The sequence below is a fragment of the Pangasianodon hypophthalmus genome, chromosome 8 (genome assembly GCF_027358585.1).
Source record: "Pangasianodon hypophthalmus isolate fPanHyp1 chromosome 8, fPanHyp1.pri, whole genome shotgun sequence".
Taxonomy (NCBI): Eukaryota; Metazoa; Chordata; class Actinopteri; order Siluriformes; family Pangasiidae; genus Pangasianodon; species Pangasianodon hypophthalmus.
Genome location: NC_069717.1, coordinates 21,425,792 through 21,444,029, shown reverse-complemented (window position 1 = coordinate 21,444,029; position 18,238 = coordinate 21,425,792). Strand labels below are relative to the sequence as shown.

Below are 18,238 nucleotides of genomic sequence, written 5' to 3'. Positions count from 1 at the left end.
AATTGGCAAATGACCCAAATCGGGGCAAAAAATGTGAAGAAAAAAAAAGTCGGGGAAAATCCCTCTCGTGTCCTTTCCCATTCAGTGAATTTTATTCATGTTTGGTCTGACAGCTCGTAGCTGAGAATGCAGAAAAACATCATTTTGAGGTGCCATCCATATCACTTTAACAAGTGGTCAAAAGTTGCTATGGCTTGTCTAGACATGATGGTACTTCTGTTTTAACTGTTTCATTCTAAATTTTAAAATAACAATGACCTAAAATAAGTCTGGAAAGATAGTCATTACACAATATGATGGCATGTAACCTTTCCAAAAGCAAGCAATAATTCGAAATAATTTGAACATCGAACATACTGTAAATGTCATACAATGTGATGAACAAAATCAGGACAATAATTATTGTAATTCTGGGGATAAAATTAAGCAAACTTTAAAGGAATAAATCATAAAACTACAAGGCAATAACATATTTAATTCTACCTAGCTTGATGTGGCAAGGAATATCCTTACTATCACACGATGTGACAGCATAGTGAAAACCTGACAGAGATGTTAGAAATTTCACTTTTCAGAATATAAAAAAGTATATACCTAAAAAAAGAAGCAAATGTGCTTGAAATTAAACAGATTAAGAAAATAAGGAGCCATGATTAAAGAGAAAAATAAATAGAGAACAATAAAACAAAGGTGATAGAGGCATTAACAAAAAAGAGATCAGAAAAAGACTTGCCTCAAATCAACTTATGCCAAATGGATAAAGCCAACATGTGCATAGCTGTTATTCTGAGTTAAATACAAGCCCTGTGTTTCTCATATGTCTTTCATTCCCTGAGTGTATGTGCATCTGTGTGATTCGAGTTCTGTTCCAAAATCAGGATGGATTAGACAGATTTTGAACAGCGTACTACTCTCAATTTAAACCATGTGCAGAAAAAAAAAATCACTATACAGCATGACACAGAGAGACTGTGTTATGTCAACAAATGATAGCAGCCTTGGTAGCCAGCTCTTCCAGACCATTGCGAAACCTTTCAAAACATTCCCTATACTGCGTCAGGAAGAGAGCCAAATACAGACCTTATTGTAAAGATGTGGTCTGATCTCGGCGCAAAGGAACTGCCTATTCCCATACTTCCTCCACAGGCTCAGCATGAAGACTCGCATCAGTTACAGTGAATTCTGACATATCCACCAAATGACGCAAATTAGCTGTAACGCTTACTCCTTTTGCGATGAGAAGTTCTCAGTCTCAGCCAGTGTGCCCGTTTCTGATTTTTTCAAAATTTGTCTGAGAAGTCCATCAAGGAGAGAAAAGGAGACGGCCTTGAGAGGCTTAGAACAAAATAACAGCAAATCTCTAGTTTAACTAACTAAGCTAAGGTGCACGTAAGAAGGAAGGAGTCAGGTGTAATCTCCCAGACACTGTGTGTGTGTGTGTGTGTGTGTGTGTGTGTGCGTGCAAATGAAAGCAAGATCAAGAGTTGAAACTATTCTCCAGATGCTAGCATAGGAAACAAGAGAGCAAAACATCATATTAGCGCGCACAATTTAATGAGCTCTGACAAGTCCGCCAAGTATGTTCATTAATATGTCTGTCACAATACATAACCTTCTTTGGAAGGTTAATCGTTCTACACTTCTAAAAGGGTTCTACTTGGAAACATTAGTGGAAAAACTCCTTTGTAGACTAACTGAAAAATCCTTTATACTTTTTCCTAAGAGTTTATGCAAATGTATCTCCAATATCAAGATCACTCTTAATCCAAATGTCCACTATACAATTTCAGCCCTGATTTCCCTGCCACAGACTAATTTTGGGATGACAATTTCCTGTGCGACGCGAATTTCTAGGTCGCAAATGTGCCAATATTTTTAAGCATGTTTGATCTTTTAAGAGATTAATCTCATATTGTGAGGTCCTCTACAACAAGTGCTGAGAAACAGCAAATAAGAGTCCCAGAGGGAATCTATTTCATCTGCTGTCATGCGCAGCAGATCCCTGAATCCATCATCCATTTATTTGTGTGGTAGGGTGAGGGCAAAATGTAAGCACAATAATATTGCTTTTGTAAAAACAACCAAACAAAAAAATAGGATTGGATTGTGCTACCTAATCATTGTTAGGAATAGATAAAAATAGGCTACATCGTTTGCACTGTACCTCCAGTTCTCTTTGCAGAACAGACAATCCTCACTGCTTGCATCTTCATAACCATTCCTTCCTTCACATATTTCTCTTATTTTTTATTTTCTTATTTTTTTATTAGAGCAGAAACAACCACCACAGCTTGGCCCAAAACAAAGCGGATAAATACTGTTGCCATCTTGAATTCCTGAAGTATTTCATTCCTCTTATACCACAGCAATTTGCCAACGATCACAATTTTAAAACATATTAATAAATATCATGCTTTTTAACTGTTTATAGTTACATTTAATGTTATGGAACGTCTGTGAGACAAGTTAGTTGCTGTTATGTTATAGCAGCTATAAACAGTCATTCCCTCACCAACCTCACTTTTTTCTCCTCACTCTTTAAGGTTAAAAAAAAAAAAAAAAACATCATCATACCTTGTCATGATACCGAGAAACCAGAAAGCGTGAAGTCCTCTGCCCCAAAAGACTCTCCTATGGTGGAAAACTTACTGACCGTTACAAAGCAAGACACCTGATACTCCTTCCATAAATGTTAAATAAACTCCTTACAGGAAGCTTCAACATATCAACGATTACACATTTTCCTTTTAATCTATTATTACTAGCCTTAAATTATGTGAGCATCCGCCATGCAATGCCACATGAATGAGGTGTTATTATAGAAATGATAACATATTTGAATAAGCGCAATGATATAAACCTGTGCTTTGCCTTGCAGCTGGAACAACTATCAGCGCTGCTGTTATAGAAAATTAATCAATATCTTCTAACTAATCAGACTTGAGAATTCAACAGTACTGTGGTATGAGACAAGATGATACTGATGATGTGATATATTATGCAAAACGCAATACACGTTTCTGAGATAATGACAATACTTTTATAACGCTGACTGACTCACATTAACAAGTAGCTGATTTGGATTTTAAAGCACAATTTTAAAGCACTTTGTACCAAATATTTCACTTTTTTTTGTAGATGTTAAATAAACATATCACAGAATCCTAATTTCTCACAGGTTCCTGACACTTATTGCATATAGTGAAAATTCTTCAAGTATCATGATATTTTCACCATATTACCCACCCTGCTTTTCAGTGCTGCTTCTCCTCAACAGAACATGAGAAACATACCCACTGACAAACACAGGCAGGAGGCACAGAGTATGATGGTCATGTGATGATGGTCACCTGACTACAACGTTAATACACTTACTATATGCTTAGTCAGTAACACACCGGCATAACGCAGAGCAATCGGAAAGACTTACTGGTACTGCTAACACCACCAGGGGATGTCCGGCATCAGCAGAAATAGAATAAACGCCTGTTTACCTCAGGATACGGATTAGCAGCTAGCAGCCACAACAGAAACCAACTAACCAGGCGTCAGGCGTGAGCCGATTAACAAGCTGCGAGGGTTGTTTTGTTTCCTTCTCTTGGTGAACATACGGGAGGGCCATATGCTCTTAAGCCCAACACACACACACTCACCTCAGAGGACAGCTGTCCCCATGTAAAGTGAAAAACATTATCGTACACACAACAGTCATATTTTCCCAAAGCAGACACTGTCCATGCTTCAGCTTGCTTTTCAGGCCAAAACGAAGACACTAATCTGATTTTATTATATGATCATTTCAGCGATCAGTGGAGAGAAAAAATAACTATGAAACTTATTAAACGGAGAAGCAATACTCCTTGCAATTACAGAAAATCATTTGGTTTGTTGAATGTATCTAAATTTATCATCTCTCTCTAAACAAGTTCCACAAGCAGAATCATGGGTGAAGCATCACCCATCACACATCGCATGAACTTTACGTTTGCTGGGAAGCCCAGAGCTTTCTGTTGTGCTCCAGCTATTAGCGAGATAATCTAGTTTCCCCCGAAGATTCAATTTCAGGTGAAGATGGAATCCTTTAATACTATTCACCGCCTGTTTACTCCCTCAAGAAATCGCAAAGCTAATCAGATACAACAAGCTAATGCTGCATTTGCTCCTTTTCTCAGAAATTATCCCCATTAATTTCTCACTTTATCAAATATGGACCCATGCCAAAGGCACATAAAAAAGTGTAAGTTCTCCTTCAGTCTAATCCACGTTCCAGAGGCAGTGTGATAAGATTGGCTCCTGACTGAGTTTTGGAATCCGTGAGAACACTGCTAATTCGTTTTCTAGCACAACACTGAACAATTTAGGACAGTGGGAATGTTATGGCTGTGTACCCTGAGAGGAAAATCTGAAATAATTACTATAACAATATGCTACTGTGAATTGGATGATGTCCAAACAGTGTATTTTTGAGGAGCACACCAGGTGTCGCTGAGACAAAACATCAAAAATTCAGTCTTCTTCATTTCTGATAGATATTGCAGCATTTTTAAAACAGTTTCAGTGAGACTGTTCCCACTATAGCTTCAAATTCCTGTTCTTGGCTGACAAGAGAGGAACCTGAGGTGCTCTTCTGCTTTTGTAGCTCATCCACCTCAAGGTTGTGCATGTTTATGGTGTATGCTGAGATGCTTTTCTGCTCAACGCGCTTGTAAAGAGTGCTTATTTGAGTTACCGTAGCCTTCTTGTCAGTTCAAACCAGTCTGGTCATTCTCCTCTGACCTCTCTCATCAACAAGGCTTTCAGCCTTCTGACCTGCTGCTCACTAGATGTTTTTTTTCCCCTCACACCATTCTGTATAAACTCTAGAGACTGTTGTGTGTGAAAATCCCAGGAGATCAGCAGTTTCTGCAATACTGCAATACCAGCCCATCTGGTACAAACAATCATGTCATGGTTAAAGTCACAGAGATCACATTTTTTTTTCACCATTCTGATGTTTGATGTGAACATTACCTGAAGCCCTTGGCTTGTATGTACATGATTTTACGCACTGCACTGCTGCCACGTGATTGGCTGATTGGCTGACTGGATGTCTGCGCTGCCTATGCTTCATGGACCCCTAGGGTTCTTGGACCACTGCCTTTCCCAATGACCACAAATGTTCTGTTACAATAATCAAAACTTTTTTTCTATGTATATGTATGAAAGTAAGCAAGACAGCCTCTCATGTGATGTTTCATGCCACCTCCCACGAGATTTTTTCTCACAGCCAATACGGTGAATTCTGTATTCAAGTGTGTAGAGCTTTCTTCAGCTCTTAGTAGATGGTACCCCTCAGGTCAGTCACTGCTTCACTGAAGAAAGAATGAAACAACCAGAGCAAGGCAGATTTTCTGTTTACTATTCAATTCCTTATCTGAGTGGTTCATATTCCATTTAAATGAGAAGAGAGTGCTTTTTAGGTCTCCGATTCACCCAACACTTCTTTCGAAAGGCTGAATAATAAATAGCTTGATGTGGCAGTTCCCTAAATACTGTTATACACAGGAGTCGACACTTTTATCCTAATGGAAATCCAGGTTTTATACATATGCAAATTAATATGCCTCTGACCCTACACACACCTGCCCCCTTCAACTTCGGTGGAATCTGTGCAACAACAGAAGATCTTCGCATATAAACAGAGAAAAAGTACAGGAAAATTATATTTACATATATGTGTGTGTGTGTGTGTGTATTGTGTCAAAATCTTAATAACTGGAAAAGTTCAAATGTGTCCACGCGTAACAGTTCCATTTGCATAAATCTTTCATGATTTTTTGTAATGAAATTAAATATGTGGAGAGTGAGTGAGACTCAAACGTAGTATTTGCAAGAATCATTTTAGTATCCATACAAAGTACTAACCCTAACCCTAACCCTAACCCTTAAAGAGTTTTCCTCTTTAAGATTTTTAATGAAAATGTTCAAATATAATAAATAACATGAAATAAAATGCTTGGGTTTTTGCTCATAGAGATATAATAAGAGTGAGCATGTAGTATATTAATATATATTAATATTCATTTACAATTACTACTAAAGCACAAATAGCTTAAAATGTTACTTAAGTACTTCCCACCTCTGCCTGTCAGGAATAAACCACAACGAGGGATGTAGTTATAGAAAAATAATCAACGACAGGCTGATACAGCCCGACACAAAGCTGAGTTACTGTTACCTTCCCAAAATTGATTATTTTCCAATAACTGCAGATCCTGTAGTGTTTTATTCCATTTACGCCACAGCAATTTCTAATGACGACAATTTTTAGTTATTAAAGAACAACAGGTTGCACATTTTATTTGTTTATTTAATTATTAAACTGTTTATGTCAAAAAACAGATTTGAGCTATGTGGGATAAAGACATAATAACATGTGCCTGTCATGTGTTCAAGTTGAAATAGGACCTTGAGAGACGGAGAAACCAAATTACAAAACAAGAGTGTCATAATTCTGGCTTTTATGTAACACGCTACAGAGCTTGCTTCACTCCTCCGCTGTGGTAGTCATTAAGATTATATTTAAACCCGACGGTTCTAGATACCCAAATGTGGGTTTTTGTTCACTACATGTCCAGTCTTGCGCTATTAAGGACCACCATTTCACAGACTAATCCTGGAATTTATTTGTAAAACACTAAATAAATAAATAAATAAGGCAGGAAGACAGGATGTTCCAAGTACTCCAGCACTAAATAAAGAAATAAAAACAGCACAATAAAAGGCAGAGATTGAGACAGAGCTGCAGGAGCAGTGTCTGCTGGAAGGGCTGTAAGTAACCTTGTCAGATCATAACAGCCAAATATGGATCTCCTGTAGAGTTGGCCAGCGAGCGTGGAATGGCCGAGAAAGAAGCGGCCTGTTTACGGTACGAGACTCCTATCAGTGGTGGAGGAACACAGAGACTGCTCACCACAACACCACATGCTACTAGCACACAAACTTAGAGGCTTAACCTCAGCTTCGCCTCAGTAATGGACTTGTGTTCAGTGATCTTGTTTACAAAAGAGGTCAAGTGCTCTGTGGTAAGCACGCAAAGGACAGTGCTAGTTCTCAACAGACGCATGTTAAAGCTTGATGGGGGAAAAAAAAAAAAAAACAGAGAGGAGAGAGAGGAAGTGACTAAGATTAAGATCATGCTGCCACGGAGATTAAAAAAAATGAATTCGATGATACTAAAAATAGACAGTCAATGATACAGTGGGGAAAAAAAAACAGCAAATCCATAAAGAGAGTTCGTTATTAATATGCAATAAACAGGAATAAAATAAACAAAGTCAATACTTGGTGTGACAACCTTTGTGTAGTTTTATAAGGAACTTGGCTGGAAGTTTTTCCAAGCATCCTGGAGAACCTGCCACGGTTTTTCTGAAGACTTTGACTGTCACACTTGCAGGTTTTGCAGGCAAAACCTGACAGCCTTCATCATGCTGAAAAGTGGCCTGGCATCTAATGTGTCACTTTCTTTACTCACATGCACACGTTTTTTCTTTAACGTTACATTTCTGTTGGAAAAGTAATGTTTGGAAATTTGATTTTTTTTTTTTACTGGCTTAATAATGCAGAAGACATAAAATAAACATCTAAGACGAAATCTGTATTAAAAAGAATGAGGGTACGTTCACATTAGCGAGCGACAATGCTACAGGTGAACATTCATTTTCTATGGACGTGCATAACACAGAGCCGTGATTTCAGTGTCAGAGACAATTCAAAAAGTGACAGTGCGACAAGTGACAGGGTGACAACTGACATGCGAGCTGAGATTTTATCAACTTTATGGAGATTTGCTATGACGTGGTAAAGTGATAAATCCAAACGACTGACTCGAATGATTCCTTAGACCGATCATAAAACTGTTTTCATCTTATCCTGTCATATACAACCTCTCATTAAATATGTATAGGGACATTACAAGAAAAAAAATAATAATAAAGCTTGGAAGAAAGCAAAGATCATTGGTGTCTCTGGAGAGTGTTTGTAGTTTGTGCTCCTAAAAGCTAATACAAATACGTACTGTATGTACTGTAAAGTACAACAGATTTTTCTCACTTTTTCACTTTATTAAACTATTTCATTTAAATTAATTAAAGTACATTTTAAAGACAAATAAATTGTATACTGTAGTAAATCCTGTGCTGTAGGCTACATTTTGGCCATGACTCTTTCTCACCCGAGCTGGACGGACGGTACACACTTGCTCTACAGCCATAAGAGACAAACTACAAGCAACATGAGTGACTTGTTGCTCACTAGTGTGAATGTAAGGATAGATTTTTGCACAGTACTGTAGATCTACAGCCAACAGCTAGTGATAAAGAGACTTTTAATATCATAGGTGGACAAATCACGAGCCACGTGCCCAGGACGAGCAGATTTCTTGTCCTGAATATTCGTTTTAAATCATAGTTACCTGGTGAACAAGAAGGTTTAACAAGCGACTACAGATTCTTCTATGAAAAACACTAAATAAATTAATATGTCATGTGAATTTGGACTTTTTTTAAAAAAAAAAAAAATACTTATATTAAAACATAAATGAACTGTCCATGTGTAGGAATACCAAAACATTATACCTGAATTTATTAAAAAAAAAAAAAAAAACTTTCCAGTATGATTATAAACAATGATTGTTCACATTTGAGACTAAAAAATTTAATGTTGTTGACCAAAAATATAGAAAATATCATTTCTGAGTAGCAATATTCTTGATGTCTACACTTTTATGCCAATATATATATCGTCAATAATCAACAACAACAACAAAAAAAAAAACAGTTTTAAAAAATCGAATATATGTAATTTTATTTAATTTTGGGATTTTGTGTAGAAAGTTTGTAAAGATACGGCAAATGGTCTAAACAGAAATTCACATTAAATTACAATAATGGTCTTAAGTGTTTTAAGTCTTATATTTCCCTTAAAAAAAACCAGCTATATAGCGACTGTTCATAGGTGTGAACACTATGCATGAAATTAAAACAATGTTTTTCCTGTTCACAAGCATGATGCATGTTGTGTCAGTAAACAACACAGGCATTCAGTACTAGACTATTATATTCAGGAAACTACGCCTCATCTAATACCTATCTGAGTTTCCTGATCGGCACTTTCCTGTCTTTATTAACAGAAACTTCTTTCCTTTTAATTATTTATGCTTCCAGTCATCCACATGATTCTACGACAAAATATTTTCCCTCTGGCTTTGTTTTTTTTTTTTTTTTTTCCCACACTATAGATAGCCTCGTGCTAAAACCACAAAATGGGCATTCATTGACTTTATTCAAATACTGTAAGTGGTTGTAAAAGAAGCACCTGGTGGAATTGTGTGTGTGTTACAAGAGCACAGGGTTATCATCAATTCAAACTCCTACAAAAAATAAATAAATAAATAAATTCTTCCTGTATGCCTAACCTAATTTTTTGACTGTGCAAGCAGCAAAAGTCAATCTCCTCTGGGACAGGATGCTTCTGACACACAAAAACAGTTATAAAAATGCTTCCTGACTTTGTGGTATGTTCATTTATCATAAGCAAAGATATCTGCAAACTGTGCTGGACAAAACTGTAGTACATCTGATGCAAATACACTGTAAAAACATATGGACCATCAAATATTGTGCGAGTCGCTTTGATATGGTAAATTTTAATTCACGTTCGTATTCTTTTGACTTGGGCCATGAGCGAAATTCATGTGTTATATAACAGCAGGCTATGTTGGGAGAAGAAGAAGAAGAAGAACAGTGTGACATTCAGACAGAGCTGGCAGGAATAGTATAAAGTTTAGCCGTGTAGAAGACAGAGAAATTATTAGTGAGAAGTGATGAGATGAGATGAGAGAAGGCGAGGCTTGGTATACTCACGGCTGTGAGTGCGCTGTCTCGTAACGCTCGAAGGCGTGCGAGAGGTCGTGTTTGTTGTTCATGTAGCAGTGTGTGCACAGGTCGTAGTCGAAGCACACCTTGCATTTCCAACGCATTCCCATGATGCCATGCTTCTTACAGCTGTCGCAAATGATGTTCGAGTGGCGGACACCTACAGGAGGAGGCAGACGATGATACGGACTAGGAATTAGAAACAATCGCACATCAGGGCAGCTGATGAGTCTTACTGATTTGCATCACTAGAGCGTAGTAGTATTTTGTTTGCTTGTTTCCTGAACAAAGTGCTGATTTGAGATTCATATTCACTGAATATAAAGTTGATTCCAGTTCTTCCTTTACTGTGTACACAGATCATGATTATGCAGGGTTTTGCAGCTCCTGAATCTGACACTTGTTTTAACATATCATGTTCCTGAATTGACCTGCAAAACAACAGTTATGAATCAAACAGCTCCTGCTCAGGGTTGTTCATTAATAAATAAAAATGGTAACTGTGGTATAAATGGAATAAAACATTTCAGGACATGCTGTTTGGGATGGTAACAGTAACTCTGCTTCACGTCAGTCCACATCACACCACACTGTCATGGATTATTTTCCTATAATAGCATGTCCTGTCGTGTTTTCTTCCTTACTTATTATGTGTCTGCATTATTGCTTAATTCCTTTGTGCAAACTGTACTGCTCCATGTCACTCACAGCTCAGATTTCACTGTAAAGCCAGACAGGGCGAGGTGTTCATTTCTACAAGGTGTCCCAAAAGTCTCCATACATAGGGGAAATTAATGTCAAAGACAAAATGTCTTCCAAAATTTTTCACACTTAGTTTATAATATATATATATATATTTTTCAGATAGCTTTTAAGAATACCTTTGACAAAAGAAGAACGTATTGAAATCATTCTCATGGTCGGATCAAAATGTGGTGCTGGCGTACATAGTCCCCTGTGTATGGAGACTTTTGGGACACCCTGTATGTTAACAAGAAAAGATGCCATAAAGGTACTCAAAAAAAAGAACTGTATGAGGAATTAGTATGTGCTAAATTTAGATGAACATCAAGTTTTCCAGTCAGACTGAAGGCTCATTGCTGCGTACCAGATAATTGTTTCACTAGGAAAACCAGCAAACGGTGGAAATTTATTCATTTTGATAATCCACAAATAGGAGCAGGTTCTTTATCAGTACCTAGAATTATTATGCCTATCTCAGGGGCAAAGATTTTTCCTACAAAGCCTCCCAGCTATGATTCCATAGCCCCCCATCTCTCTCTCTCGCTCTCTCTCTCTCTCTTTCTCTCTCTTTTTGTACCATGAGTGTAACCCAAATCAGACTTTAAAAATGCTCAGATCGAATATGATTTTGTGATGTACAAACAAAAGAGCACCAGTACAAAATAGCCATGGATAGTCAGATACACCACAAAACAATTCATTAATTATAGTAATATTACATTGTTGTTCTTCTTATTGCTGTTGTTGTTGTTGTTATTATTATTATTATAAAAGTAATGTTGTTGTTACTATTATTATTATAAAAGTAATGCCCTCCAATGGACTGGCGTCCCACCCAGGGTATGTTCTTGCCTTGCGCCCACTGTTCTCAGAATAGGCCCTGGACTCACCATGACCTTGACCAGAATCAAGCGGTTATTAAAGCAGAATGAACCAATTAATCAATCAATTAATTTCCAAGTGATTACATTCCCTTTGTTAAAGTTATGAAGAAAACAAAGCTGAATAATGGAAAAGGTGTATCATATACAAGTCATTTTAAATTTCAAGCATTTAAAGCATGGATGCATCTATAACGAGCCATGTAACAGGAGTGTGCGAGGACTAGTCGGATACTCGGTGAGAAGAGGAGCCCATGAGATGACATAAGTGAAAACTGAGCTCACACAGTTCTGCATTCATTTTAAGGCAGTGGATAATGAGCACACAGAGCTAGTGCCCTTTTCCATGTACATTGCTTCTCACTCACTCTCTGTCTATCTCTCTCTCTCTCTCTCGCTCTTTATTTCACATGCTCTTTCGCTCCATTACTCAGAATCATTCAAGGCAGAAGAATGCTGCTTTTAATGGTGCGGGAAAGAGGCATCTTAGGTTAGCAATGAGCATTTACTTGGCTATAAATACAGCATCTGTGTATGGCTAAACTGCTGAAAGAATGTGTGTGTGTGTGTGTGTGTGAGTGTGAGAAAGAGAGAGAGAGGGTGAGACAGGCAGACAGACAGCGACTTTGCAGCTAGAGGAAACTGCATGTGCTGCACGTATATACCACTTTATATAGACCTGCACCACTGGAGGGAGTGAGAGAATTCTATATATTCACACGCACCACTCTAGGATAACAAGGACTGACGGATAGTCGTTTGCCTACATTACAACATCGTCGGATGGAATGTTGCCGATGGTTTGGCTGTCTAAGACCCTGTTTGAACCTGTTCATTTCATGTGTCTTCAATCTGGACTGCATCCTGATAAGATCTTAAACCATATACATTAATATGTCTAGTTTAAATGGGTTAGCCAGATTAAAATTAGATTCCTGTGGCAAAAGCCACTGATGGCTGTGGCATCATTTGTATTCAAACTCACAATTTCCTGAAGTCAAGGGCACATGCTTCTTTGTTGCGCCACTCACATGCTTACAGCCTTGACCTTCAGAGCATATTTCTTTCACAATGTCCAGCACCACTGTCTAACCATTTCTACTAACATTTTGTATCATGTTTTGGACAATGAAACCAAAACACTATGGAATAACTACATTAAATTTCCACCCCAAAGCTTCATGTATGACATGGATGACATTTAAATATTTCCTTTAATATGTAAGAAGCTTTGGATTAATGCACAAAATAATATCCACAAGCATGCAATTACTGCAGACCTTAATGCTGAGGACTGGATTGCTGAACTGAGATTGCTGGCAATTTAAAGCCATTCTCATAACTAGGACTATTCATGACTTTCAATCTTATTATATTGTCAATATACACTACATAGCCAAAAGTTTGTGGATACCTGATCATCACATCCATATGTGATTTTTTTTTTTTTTACGTGGTCCACAAGCTGAGGATTTTGGAATGTGCTGTGGAAATTTGCCCATTCAGCAATAAGAGCATTAGTGAGGTCAGGCACTGATGTCCACTGCTGTCATCTCAAAGGTGTTCATTGCAGTTGAGGTCAGGCCACTCGAATTCCACTCCAACCATGGAAAACCATGTCTTCACGGAGCTCACTTTGTGCACAGGGACACTGTCATACTGGAAAAAGTTTGGGCCTCTTGGTTCCAGTGAAGGGAAACCTTAATACTACAGCATACAAAGACATTCTATACAATTGTGGGCTTCCAATTTTGCAACAGTTTGGGAAAGACCCCCATATGATTGTGATGACCAGGTGTCCACATACTTTTGGCCATATAGTGTATTTGACCAAATTAAATTTGTGTTATCTTTGTCTCAATTGAATATAATCATATTGGTCTAAAAACTCATTTTTTTGTAAAAGGAATGGTCTTGATGCAATAAAAAACTCCTGCTCTGAGAGCTCAACTGGGAAAAAGCCTAGCCAAATTTAGAGGCATGAATCACACACAGGGAGTTTCAAGAATATGAATAAGCTGCCCAGAAAATACAGTTAAGCACACAGCATGAGACTACACCATCAGATATTGATGTATTTTTTTAAATCTTAAGTGGCTGATTTAAGTCACCAATTCTGACTACGATTCACAATCCTAAAATTCAAGACACATAGATTGAACAAGCATAAAAATACCCTTAGCCTAAATTCACAATTAAATTCTCGCTTATCATTCAGTTGTTAATGCATATTATTCAGTAACTGGTATGAATTACTCAGTAAGTTGAAAGTACACTGAAACTAGTAGTTATGCAAATCTTGGCCCACATATCCTTGATATAATGTTCCTGGATGTCCAAGATACTATCCTGGCAGTTGTAACCACTGACACTCACCAATCTGTGCGTTGTCATAAAGCAGCAGGTCATAGGCACCCTGGTAGCCGGTGCGGTAGTTGGTGCGAGTGCCGCTGTCCCACTGCACCACAACTGTCTTGTCAGGTGTGCTGGTGCTGCCCTGGCGCCCCACTTCCACCACTGTGCCCACATGGCCCTCACCATCGTCCTGGTTGCCCCACTTCCAGTCAACGCCACGCACCACGCGCATACCCACCTCCATGGCGCCGCGGACAGGTGGGCTGGCACTGCCGCTTCCGGCCTCGCCGCTGCGCTTCCGGTGGGGTCGCGCAGGCAGCTCGGCGGGGGGGTGGGTGGTGGCGCCGCTGCTGGGGCCACTAGTGCGTGAGCGAGCTGGTGGCAGCGGGAGGGTGCCGAGTAGGGGGCTCTCCGGAGACAGGTCAGGGGTGACTGAGGAGAGAAAGCAAGAGACATGACTGTTGTTGCATTCTAATCTGATCACACCTGTGACTCGAAGTTGTTGCATTAGTAAAGAGGCTTCAGGATAAAGCTAGCGACGAATGCTTATCCACAAAAAAAGCTTTCTCCAAGACCTGACCAACCTGTAGAACAATGACAACAATTTTTCCTTACATATGCAGCGCAAATGTTGCACAAAATCAGGGTTTTTAAAATTGCACTAATTGAGAATGCAAGAGAGCATCATGTGATATGAAACCAGGCCAGAAAAACCTCTGGCATATTGAAGCAGACACGCGTCTGTGTATTGTATAAAGAGGGCAAGTTGACCTTATGATGAAATCAGCCCCATCCATTTTTCTTCCACACCAATAAACACACTGCTGTACACAGGACACAATTCCCCTTGCGGATGTAAATCAGTTCTTGCGGTCAGACTGCACTGTATGACCTAGTAAGCTCTGGGTCCACTAGCAAATTTGACATGAAGCCTATGGCCAAGACTGTAAACAGCTGGACACTGTGACTCACCCTGTTTCTCCCACAAACGCGCATACAGTTTTAAAAATAACTTTTATAATAATCTCCCAAACCAGCTAGCTAAAATTAGAGAAAGCCAAAAATGATTATTTCTGTAATGCGGGTCCCCCTTTATGTCAGTAAGTGATTTATTGCTGCATTCAGTTTTACCATGTTAGTCTACTTTGTCTTTCATGATTGCTGTGGTTACAGTCAACAGTATTAACGATACTGAAGTGGGAGCAGTATAAGGTGGAGGAGACAGGCCGCAGTGGGAGGTGGAGGAGACAGGCCGCAGTGGGAGGTGGAGGGAAGTGAGCATTGTATGAGGTGGAGGGAATAGGCTGCAGAGAAAGGTGGAGGAGACAAGCCACAGTGGAAAGTGGAAGGAAGTGGGAACAGTATAAGGTGGAGGGGACAGGCTGCAGAGGACGGTGAAGGAGACATGCCACAGTGGGAGGTGGAGGAGAGTGGGCGCATTATTAGGTATAGGGAACACACTGCAGTGGGATGTTGAGGGGATAAGGCGAAGCAACTGTTATCCATTTCCATGCTGCCAATCACTCAGACATGTATTGTAAGAAGCATCAGACCTTAAGCTTATGCATTGTTGTCATTATCTATGACAGCGTGTTGTTCCCTTTTTAACAATGGGGAGTTTGTTAGTCAGAGACACTATTCTTATGTTCGCACCTGAGGCAGGTAATTAGCATTTGACAGCCTTTATTACCATCCTCAGGTGTGCTCAAATAAAAGAACAAAAATGCATACAGACTGGTTTGAGAATCTTGTGCATCCTGATCACACACCTTTTTCTGGATGTGCAAATAATGGTTTTATAAGATGGTTTGGCAGTTCCTTGATAAGATGTCCAGGGCCTAACCTATTTAAAATATTATACTGATGTTAAGATAGTTGAGCTTATAATTATGTTCATGACAGACAACTAAACTGAAACTGGGTCAATTCATCCACTGATCTAAATATACCCTTTTGTATGTACTGTATATGTCTTTGATTTTACTAATACTTCTCTATTCAGTCTCTGTTGATCTGAAGAATGCCTCCATCATAGTTCCCACACTTACTAACTCAGATATTCCACCGTACATCACTCAGTTGCCTCTACCCTGATCACTAGTGGTTGTTCCTATCTTTAGTGTATTGCTGGTTGCCATGGTTTCACTGGTGGAGTGCTACACGATGTATACAAAACCACCCATCTGACCACAAATCAGATGTCTTCCCACTAAAAATGAAAATTTCATAGGGAACAGCTTGTGTTTAAAAGTAATCACTGCAGTGCATTAGTCTCTACTAACACAGGGGTTGGCAAACTTTTTGGGGAAACGACCGCAAATGTGACCCAGAGCCTTGACCGCCCTACATGTTTTTATTCTAGAATTATCATTTAGGATTACTGTGGCATAAAACCAAAGAAATATTCCTTGCACTGGCTTACCAGTCTAGTGGGAAGTTGGAATTTGCATGTCTTGACACAGCTTTACAAAAAGTCAGGAGGCGTGTTTGAAAGGATGCATCTCTTTCCGTTGTCACATAAAGCTTTGAGCAATAGATAAGGGACAACGGGCATGTTGTTAAAGGGAAAATAATCCACGCTAGGATGGTGTGATATGGCCTGACGCGAAGCAGGGGAGTCTGTTTTACACTTGATGCATGACTTTGCGTGTGCCTGCAGAAGCAGCGGCATTGTTGACACACTCACCTATATATCTTATGTACATCTAGAGCATGTGGAATGATTAACAGTTGCGCAAGTGTTTTGAGTGCTCTGTTTGAAATATGCTTGATACAGTGCTCTTGCTTTCTGTCATGGGAAATTGAGATTTTTTTTTGAGTTCGTTGTGAAGGTGAAATAAAATCTATCAATGAGTGTCTGATTTAACCATCATTAAATAAGTATATACTATCAGTTAACTATATTTATTAAGGATGCCACCAAAATATTTCAGCCCAAAACAGTCAAAAACAGCACTTTCCGGTTTTGGCCAAAAGAGAAAAAAGGCTGAAAATTTTGACTACGGGAAAAAAACATTAATATTGATGTTCCTACAATGACATGCAAAATGTAACACTTTACAAATAATGTAGATGGTAATTATAACTGGACACTGATTTAAAACACTGTCTGTTGCTTTGCTTTTGTTAAAATAATTAAAGGTAATATAGTTGCCCCTCAGAAACTGTTAAAACTGAGCCTACATAATGCTTATTGCACAAAAAAGTCCATAACATTATGGTACATTAAAATTCATTCATAGTAAATGTATATTAAATCACATTAAATCATACAAACTCCAAAAGATTAATGAAGAGGACTTCAGGTGATCATGATCTGACTTTCATATTTCACTATTGATGAATAATTCTGTTTTACATTATGCTTGGTTACATAATTTTAAATTTCCATAAAATTATTTATCTGCTTTTCCAAAGTGCAGACGGCAAGACTGCAGTGCTGCGATGGTCAGAAACCATTCATGGTTTCTGGAGGGAAGTGGTACGAAAATCTTAGAAGATCCAGAAAACTGGTATGCAAAACAGACTGTAAGTTGAAGGCTTAGAGGACATGAGAGGTGTATAAAATTCAAATACCAACCATAATAGGTAAATAACCATAATAAAACTGTGCTATACATATACATATATATACATATATATATATATATATATATATATATATATATATATATATATATATATATAAAATCACACAGTCTGGTCCATAAATATTTGGACATAATTTTTGCCTCTGTACACCACCACAATGGATTTGAAATTAAGCAATTAATATATGATTGAAGTGTAGAATGTCAACTTTAATTCAAGGGGTTTAACAAAAATATCGCATTAACCGTTTAGGAATTTCAGCCATTTTTTATATAGTCCCTCCATGGTTAGGCTGGGAAAAAAAAAACAGACTTATCAGACAGATGGCAGAAACTTTAGGAGTAGCCAAATCAACAATTTGGTACATTCTTATAAAGAAGGAATGCATTGGCGAGCTCAGCAACACCAAAAGGCCTGGAAGACCATGGAATACAACTAAAGCGGATGATCACAGAATTCTTTCCTTGTTGAAGAAAAACCCCATCACAATATCTAGCCAAGTCAAGAACACTCTGAAGGAGGTATGCATATCTTTATCCAAGTCTACAATCAAGGGACACCTTCATGAATGTAAATACAGATGGTTTACCTAAAAGATGCAAACCACTGATAATATTCAAGAACAGAAAGTCCAGATTAGACTTTGCTTAAAAAAAAAAAAAAAAAAAAAAAAAAAAAAACGTGACCAATTCTGATGCAAGATTAACTTGTACCAGAACGATAGGAAGCAAAGAATATGGGGAAGGAAGGGCT

The 18,238-nt window shown here is 38.4% G+C and overlaps 1 protein-coding gene across 2 annotated transcripts in view; it reads right to left on the bottom strand.

Moving 5' to 3' along the window:
- The window catches only part of mib2 (MIB E3 ubiquitin protein ligase 2), a 73,975-nt gene that overhangs the window by 32,408 nt on the left and 23,329 nt on the right, over positions 1 to 18,238 (bottom strand). For both annotated transcript variants that reach the window (XM_026925443.3, XM_026925442.3), the window contains exons 2-3: positions 13,916 to 14,326; positions 9,903 to 10,074 (exon numbers count right to left, since the gene is read on the bottom strand). In XM_026925443.3, the coding sequence (XP_026781244.1) occupies positions 9,903 to 10,074; positions 13,916 to 14,326 (583 nt within the window). The remainder of the gene's footprint in view (positions 1 to 9,902; positions 10,075 to 13,915; positions 14,327 to 18,238) is intronic.